This window comes from Nicotiana sylvestris, chromosome 10 (assembly GCF_000393655.2).
Source record: "Nicotiana sylvestris chromosome 10, ASM39365v2, whole genome shotgun sequence".
Lineage (NCBI taxonomy): Eukaryota > Viridiplantae > Streptophyta > Magnoliopsida > Solanales > Solanaceae > Nicotiana > Nicotiana sylvestris.
This window is the reverse complement of record NC_091066.1, coordinates 73707585-73716819: the sequence shown is the minus strand read 5'-3', so window position 1 is coordinate 73716819 and position 9235 is coordinate 73707585. Positions and strand designations below refer to the sequence as shown.

The following is a 9235-nucleotide window of genomic DNA, read 5'->3' as shown; positions in this document are numbered from 1 at the left end:
GGCTACGACCATAGATCCAACTTGAGTAGCCCTTGCCGTAGGCTGGACAACAGACCTTAGTACGAGCCGAGCAGAAGACGTCGGCTGACGAAATACAAGCGGAGGAGCCCTCGCCCTTCGCACTCTCCCTAATGACGATAAAAGTCGTATAAGCAACAAAGACAAATTACAAAGTGGAAAACAAAAATTGCGGCTACTACTTACCAGTAAGGGGCTTACGTCCATATTTCTCATAGAAGGATGACCATTCGCGAACTCTCGCCGTATAAGAAGAATGGCATTCACCCATTCGCGGATATCGTCAATAGTCACAGGGGGTAGTCTCGCGGCTGCAAAAGCAAAAATAGTTCAATACTTCCCAAAGAAAAGTGGTCGACTATTATTCCGACAAAAGATACAAAAACTTACGTGCGAAGTTCCATCTCTCAGGGAACCCTGCAGAATCTGCCACAAGGTGCTCGGTCCGCACATAGAAGTAGTTTTCATAGAAACAACGATTGGCTCTATCGTCCATCTTCACCACCAGACTCTTTGTCCCTCGATATCGCATGTGAATCATCGTGCCTCGAATGAGTTGAGGGGCAAAAATGTTGAGCATATGTCTTAGAGTGATCTCCCGACCGGCAAGCTCCGCGAACTTGAGCAGCATAAGGAACAGTTTATACAGGTACCGCGAAAGTTGAGCCAGACATACCTCGTAAAAACGGCAAAAATCTACTACTAAGGAAGGGAGAGGAAGCATATACTCGACAATAAAAGGATATGCATAGAACACGCGATATCCTGGGTAGTCGAAATGAATGATATCATCTCCCACCGCCGACAGCATCTCAATGTGGTACGGAATCCCCCACCTAACCTTCAGCTCCGCAATCGCCGCCTCATTCATAATAGAGGAGACGGGTTCCGGTTCTTCTCCGGTAGGGCTATTGAAATCAGTCCACGACTTCCTAGGACGAGGCAATATTTCGGCCGCAGTTAGAACCTCCTCATCCTCTACTACTTCTACCCTACCGGGAACAAGAACATCATTTTCCGGCGCCGGAACTGCGGTAAGATCGTCAGCACGGGAAGAAGAACCAGCCATTTGACTCAATTGAATAGAATGATGAACAAAGGAAGTAAGAGAGAAGATAAAGATGCCAATTTCTGACCAACAAGAGAGAATCGAAAATCTGAAGTATCGTAGAAGAAGAAAATTTGCAAAATTCTTTTGATAAACTAGGAAAGTGTGCCAGTGAATTGATGTTTTCCCCTATTTATAAGGATATGAATGCCCCAAGTGGAAAACCCAAGAGTCGCCAATTAGCATTGATAAGGCATGAAACGGTTCAATCCCCAGGAAACGTGTGTCATAGTGGCAGTAACCATAAACGACGTTTCAAATCAATGCAATGTTTCGACTCCGAACGAACGCGACGAAACAAAAGCATCGCTGAAGCGTTGCGCCATCGCTTCGATCTAAAGACCTCATTCAAGGCATGAACAGTCCGATTTTTTCCTAGCCTTCGAATCTACAAAGTCCGTTCGCCAAGCCCGTCAAGGGACGACCTCGACGGACGGAGGGACTAATTGTACGGGTCGAAATCTAGCCACAGTGGTCGACCAAGCTGGGATCTCGCCTAAGTGGCGAAATGACGAGAAATACCACGACCAACCTCAGTCCAATCATTGACCATGAATGCCGAGTAAGAACAGTACTCGAGTAACGACGTCTAGATCGTCACGTGAAGGACACGTCGGTCAAAGAACACAGTAAAATCTTGAGAACTATATATAGAAGGGAGACTTTTCTTCTCAAGGGTCTCTCCATCAATTTCCTCCTCCGAAGGATGTAAACTATTTTTTCCTTCTTCCTATCAAAGATAGGGTTGTAACATCAAGCAAAATAAAATGTTCCTTCTATTTTATTATTTATTATTGCGCTATGCATTTTAAGATCTGAAGTTGATTATGCTTGGCTAAGATTTTTTTCTCCTCATCATTAATTGATTAGCCCAAGAAGGTTTTACTATGTTTTGGTCAAATAAATTCATTTGTTATTTCATGTATCGGATTTTTCATATGCCTATGTAAACTGATACATTGTCTTTTATTTTGCAATTTGGACTTTGTTGCTGATAAGTTGCAGATTTCATTGCCCTCCACCAATTTTGTTTATTTGGAACTGTATTCGAATAGCTAAACTGAAATTTCTTGACCATGAACTAAGTAATGTAGTAACATATGTTTCTAGATTGTCCTAATTAAACTAATGAATTGTTATGAATTCAGATTCTTTTTTTGAACATATGCATGCGCAAGTTGAAATGATAGCATTCACAAGTAGTGAAGTAAATTGTACTTTCTGGGTACTCTAATTATTCTGATTGAATTGACTTGATTTGAGATGCGTTATTTTAAAAGATACATATGAGAATTGAAACGATCTTATTCATATGAACTAGAAAGAGTGCAATATTTCTATCCTTTTTGTGTCCCTTTATTGTTTCTTACTGTATTACAAGTCACATGCACCTAGCTAGTTATTGGCCTCTTAACATATTTTTATCTCTCCTTCTGATGACTTTGAAATACAACTCCTACTATTTTCTATCCTTATATTCATTTTAAAGTAAACCTTAATAGAGGTATTCCATCGTCGTGATTAACGACGACGCATGTGGAACACATTCAAACACATAAATTCTATAACATGGAGAATAAACTCTAGTTTGGTACTATCTATGTTACGTATTTGGAAATACGAAATTTGTATTCTAGTTTGGGACAAGGCTCTAAGATCCATTTTTTTTCTCTAAAGTTTGTTTGCACTTGCACTTTTAACAACAACAACCCAGTAAAATCTCACAAGTGGGGTCTGGCGAGGATAGTATATACGCAGACTTTACCCTTGCCCCAAACTTAATTTATGTTTTCTGTGAACTATAAGTATGATATACTTCGATTACAACTAAGCGCGCCATTCACAGTCACAAACAATGTTATACAATAAAGCTTTTATCAAGTGATAATTGATAACGTAGCTGACTAATATTTTTATTTTATTTTTGAAAATCAATATTGTCACCCAAAATTCAATACTACCTTCAATTAGAACTTTTGAGTTTGACTCCCAAAAATTAAAAACTTTTTTACAGGACTACTTTGCTCCCGTAGCGAGTCTATCAAATGCGAATCCAAATTTCTCTAATTAGTGAGTTCTAAAATTATCATCGAGTAGAGAAAATACATATGAAGTATACACGGGCAGACCTAGTTTGAAAGTGTGACTATGTGAGTTCACATGAATTCAGTAGCTCTTTATATATATTTTAAATCCAATTTATCATATAATCATTAATTTGAGGTAAGACACTAAATTTCAAAACCTGAATTCAATTATAAAAAAAAATATTATCGCTTGAACCTGAAACACGTGTGGTAGGTAAAGATTTTTTGGCCCAAAACTGAAAGTTAGGTAGGTTGACGTGAGAATAGAGGAAGCTAGAAAAGTGAAAGTTGCAGAAGCTTAAAAAATTTGGAACCAAATGAGTATGACATTCCATCCTCTCTTATATTCTATCTTTATCCCGCTCGCGAACAATTAAAAAAATTTACGGCAAAAATGATGAAGGCGTCACTGAAAGCTAAATATGAGACGGACAAAGCCGCCGCTACCGGCACCGCAACTATAGCCTTCAACGCCGGCGATTTTAAGCTGCGTGCTTCTATGACCGATGCTACCGTAGTCAACGGTCCAAGCTTAAACGGCTTAGCTCTCGCTGTTGAAAAACCCGGTTCATTCATCTTCGACTACAACGTCCCCAAAAAGGTGCCGCTTATATCTTTTTTTATTTCCATTTTATATTCTGTTTACATAAAATTGAACTAGTAATAAACTGAATCTCAGATTCTCAGTAGATCGTTCCATAAAATCGTAAATGTTCCACCAAAAAAGAAAACAGTGGATCGTGGCATAAAATTATGCCACTTAAAATACTCTGTATTTTTTGTTTTTCAATTTTTCTCCAAAAAATGGAAGATATATATTTGTGTATTGATTGTTTAACAAATTGGAAATGTTTACGCTAAATTAATTGATGCAGGATATCACTTAATCATTGTATAGTTAAATTTGCGGTTTTAAAGTTAAGTTGTTTAAGTTTTTTTGGTGGCACAAGAGACTACTCTGCCACTTCACAAAAAAGTAATGGACAAAGGGTTACTGAATGAACTTAAGTTATATACACTGATAACTTAAGAATTTTACACCATATGTGTAATTTAACATGTTATATCAGTTTATTTATCATTTATTATTGGTTGCCGGTCACTGCTTATTAAATGTAGTTACTTTTGCCTTCTTAAAGGCAGGGATAAGATCTGCGTATAATCTACTTTTCTCAGGCTTCACTTGTGGGATTACACTGGGTATGTTGCTGTTGTTGTTGTTGTTGTACCTTTAAGTGACCTGATGGAGTAGAAAATCTTAAACTCGATTGAATTAGCCTATTTTTCTCATTATGTGGGATAAATTCAAAGATTTTTTTTTTGTGTAACAATTTTGTCCTTTTTGTTTTAAAATTTGTCTTGATTATTATTTTAAGGTAGAAGTTTTGTGATTTCAGGACTTTAGGTTTCAATTTATGAACTCAATTAGGGTATTGGAGAAGCCATTGAATTTGAATTACATTCACTTTAGAGGAGATAACCGGACAATACTGGATGGGACATTGGTGTTTGATTCCGCGAACAAGGTGTCAGCCAATCATGTGCTGGGTTCGAGAGGTTGTAAATTGAAGTACAGTTATGTTCATGGAGGACTCACTACTTTTGAGCCAAGCTATGATACGACGAAGAATTTTTGGGATTTTGCAGTGTCGCGTAAAGTTTATGGGGATGATGTGTGTAGGGCTACGTATCAAACAACGAGTAAGAATTTGAGGTTTGAATGGTCGAGGAGCTCCAAGCTAAATGGATCATTTAAGGTACAATTATTTTGTTGTTTGAGTTATATCGTTAATCGTTGTTATGGACCTAAATAGAGAAGAATGGATATGGATGATTTACGTAACTGATATCAACAAATTTGAGATTCACACGTTATTGCTTGCTTGATTCATTGATTTATGAGTATCTTGTTGGTTGCCTTACTAAATGAGTAATGAAAGTACGTTTAGATCCTTGTATTGCAATTTGAAATTGGTTGTTTATGTCTATTGGGGTTGTCTGTCTGATGTCTAAAATTATTTGTCAGCTGCAATCCTTTCCGTAGATTACTTTGATTAGTTCAGTATTTGATATCATGTTGATTGTTTTTGCTGGTTAAAGTCCTTGTTGGTGGACAAGCATTGAAAGTACAGACAATTGATACTCACAAGAAAGCTGTCTTTTACTGGGGATAAAGATCGTGTTTTGAGACTGTTTTATTTATTTATTAGGAAGGATGAGTTTTGAGACAATTGATACTCACAACAAAACTGTCTCCTAGTACAAAATTGAAGAATGAGAATATTACTAATAATATGCATGCCTTTAAGAAATCAAAGTGACCTTCCACAATTCTATTAGAATGAACCCTATACTCCACTTTGATAGGATTCAATCTGCCAAAATTTATATGAATGCCTGCTAGTTCTATTGTTCCTGCAGACATCTCTGCAGTGCTTGCACTGTGAGAGAATCCACAACGTAGAATTGTTAGCCGTCGAAAAAGTTAGCTCAAGGAAATGGAGTATAAAAGGATGGTAGTGAACTGATACAAAATTTGTTTAATTAGGAGTACATCTTCTCCAGTTTTCCATACTCTTTCTGTAGAGGTTGCCTTCCCCATTGGTTCCTTTCTTTATTACACTTCCACGTAAAAGCAAGACGATATTATCTTTGTCTGGTTTATCAAAGTGCTGAGTGGTACATACTTTCTTTGTACTACTTTGTTTTAAAATGGGTCACTTGTCAATTGTTTCAAGTTGTTTGCTCTGCTAGGTTTTGTTTATTTCATTGATCAATTTCTGCCCACAACTTGACAATCTTTGACATTTTCTTCAAAGTAATAAATTGCAAGTCAGCAGGCAAGGGATAACCTAAGAAGTCTTATCGCTCCTAGACATCATAAGTATAGTGATTGATCAATTAATAGCTTGCAAGGCTACAAGTCTAAGAAAGTATAAAAGAATGGAGGTTCCCTTTTATGGTTTAGTAATTGAAAAATTGCTTTCTGATATTCATTTTATTGACTCATTTGTTGGTTACTTTTCTTCTTTGTATTTTGGAAGCACAAGTGATTATGATATTATTTCTGCAGTGAGCCCCTTGTAGGTTATTTAGTTGGTCCTGTTCGAGCCAGTTATTTAGTTGTGTCTTTTCTTTTTTGTTAGAGTGAATAAATTATTATAACTTCTCATTTTTTGCTTTTCCATATCTATTCAAATTAATAAAATGCTTAAAGAAATTGTAAATTTGAGGAAATAGTTAGAGGAAGATTTTGAAAAATAGAGATGAGAGAAAAATAAAGGTAAGTTGTAAATTTTTGGAAATATTTAGGGGAGATTTCAAAAAGATATAGGAAAGCCAGAAGTAAGGTGATTATTAATATGAGAAAATGTTTTTGAAAAGATAAGGAAGAGTTTAAGTCGGATGTGTGCAAGCTGGTCCCATGATCACCTTGTCCCTTAAAAAAGGATGGGGAAGAGTTAAAAAAGTGGAAGTTATAAAACGAGACTTTTAAAATATATGGAAGAGCTAAATATCAGAAGTATAATATTGAGAAAATTCTTAACGCTATAGATCTGGTAAGCCAATTGCTAGCTCTTTTTGGAGGACTTCTGATCCTGTCCAATCTGGGAACCCTAGCAGTGCTGCTAGCCAAGGAGTGTGGGCCAGTCCAGGCTCATCCCTTTGTGAGTCCTAGTCCTGTTAATGGGTCAACTTTCCCGTTAGTCATGTTAAATTCCCACCAAGCCGCTATTGTGGGTGACACATACCATCATCCACTTATTACCAAGAAGGAAAAGGTGGTTTTTCTAGATAATTCATTGACTCATACCATCCTTCAAGCAACTAATATGAGCAATGAGTCATTCAACACTTCCTCTTCCAGGCTTATGTTGAGAATTGAAAACATGCACAAGTTTGATGTTTTGATTCTGTGTCCAACTGCATTCTCTGGTATTTGCTTGTATAGCAAATCAGAGAAGCAGAGTCAGTTTCTTGTTTATTTTTCCTTTTTTGACATTTTCTTTTACTATGTCATCGAAGACAATACATGTGCAATTAACATAATGATGATTTATATCATGTTTGTTTTGTGTGAGTTATAGTAATACCAAAAAAAGTTAAAACTTCAGATAGATTTGTAGTTGGCCAATCTGTGTTGCTGACTTGTTCTCTTCGTTTGATCTTTTGATAGCTAAAGCATCTAAAATAGTATACTTTATTTTTTATGTTGTTTTCCGCTCCCTGCAACCAGACTCTGACACTAAGTTATTCTTGCTCCAGGTTGCTGCATCTCTCTGTTTGGCTGACGAACTTAAAATGCCAAAGTTAACTGCTGAAAGTTCGTGGGACTTGGACATATGATTCTTTCTGCATTTTTGTTCTGCAATTATTCTAACATGATACTATTTCCAGCCACCAATTATAATTGGCTACATATGATGGTTTTCATATAGTGGTTGTATTCACTAGTGACCTTCCAGACAACTCAAAATTTATGGTCAAGTTCGGCCAGTACATTAACTCCAAAACTTTTCTCCCTTCAAATTTTGAAACTCTTTGCTGTTTTAATGCCTTGAGCTTTCGCTTGAGTTTATCCCTGTTTACCTCGAAAATATGAGTAACAATTAAACTTGATTTGTGATTTTCAAAATATGTGATTCAGTTCAATACCAATTAATAATCAAGAAATTTGAAGTATAGATGAAAGAAATAAGTAAGACCAAACTAGTAGATGAGTCAATCTCATCCTCGAGCCTAAGTGACCTCGAGATTGGTCAAGAACAATAAAACAAGAATAATAAAGCTAAAGGACAATTCTGATGAACAATGAGCGAAAAGTAGAGAGTATACTTTGACAATGATTAGATGATCTTTACAAATGATTGGGGTCCCCTTTATATAATAGGAAAATCCTAAATCAGTAAGGAATCTTATTGGGACAGCTGTATAACCGACTAGTACGGATTTGTACTAATTCGTACAAATCTATTTCAGAATTTACACCATGATCTTAGGGATGTGGCGGGAATCTTATCCTTCTGTAACAAACTCATAACGGCACTGTCTCGGAGTCGGTCGTACTTGGCTCTGAGGTTCCTCGAGCACTTAGGTCTTCAAGCCCGAGCTTGGTCTAGATCGACCTTTTGTCCTCGATGCGACTTCTCGAGCCTACAAAATTGGAGGCATATGATTTTGACCGTATACAGATAGTCCCCGCGTTTCTTAGAATAAAATGATAAGAAACGATTTGATTCTCAACCCTTCGATGCCTCGATCATGATGCCAATCTCGTGACGTCAGCGATTGAAGTGACTGAAAGGTCGCATCTGCACAGTTTCCCAAGGCCATCCATTGGAGGCCACTGATGGTCGGCTATTTGGCTTCCCCAAAACGCTTAAGCGACCTCTATAAATAGGCCAACTTCATAATTTTTGCAAACTTTACTTCTCAAATCACTCTTAAATCTCTTTGGCTCCTTCAACTTCTTTGAGTTCACCTTCTTCTCAATTTGCTCTTACTACAACATCTACTCTTTCTCCTCTTTTGAATTTCTAAACCATAATGGCTAAAACATCTAAAACTGTTCCCCAAAAACGAAAAAGCCTCTTCATCATCGCGACCGGCCAAGAGTAGAACGGTGGTGCCACCTCGTATTGAGGAGTGTATTCCCTCGCCGTGCGAACTAACATCCAATTTCAAAATCGATAAACCTGCATCGACACCAGGCCGATGTGAGCCCATGTCTGATGTGAGTCCATGTCCCGATACATCTGCTTGATAACCGGACATGAGCTTGAGCAGGTGAAAAAGGACTGCAACTGGGAGAACAAAGATGTGGTGATCCCTTCCCCTGAAGAGGACATCACTACTCATAAGGCAGGGTACTTAAGCGTGTATACCTACTCATTCACGTTGGGTCCTGCAGATCCAACTCTGTGTCCCATAGACCCAGTGATTCTTGATTTTTGCCAACAATACCAGGTGACGCTTGGCTAGATCTACCCTTCATTCTGGCGCATCGTCAACCTAATCAGAT

General features: G+C 37.5%; 1 protein-coding gene across 1 annotated transcript; it reads left to right on the top strand.

Moving 5' to 3' along the window:
- The first annotated feature begins 3416 nt into the window (after positions 1–3416).
- LOC104226150 (outer envelope pore protein 24B, chloroplastic-like) lies at positions 3417–7727 on the top strand. The gene is made up of 3 exons (XM_009778049.2): positions 3417–3814; positions 4611–4970; positions 7480–7727. The coding sequence occupies exons 1-3, from the start codon at positions 3608–3610 to the stop codon at positions 7558–7560; spliced, it is 648 nt and encodes a 215-aa protein (XP_009776351.1). The 5' UTR covers positions 3417–3607; the 3' UTR covers positions 7561–7727.
- Positions 7728–9235: the final 1508 nt, after the last annotated feature.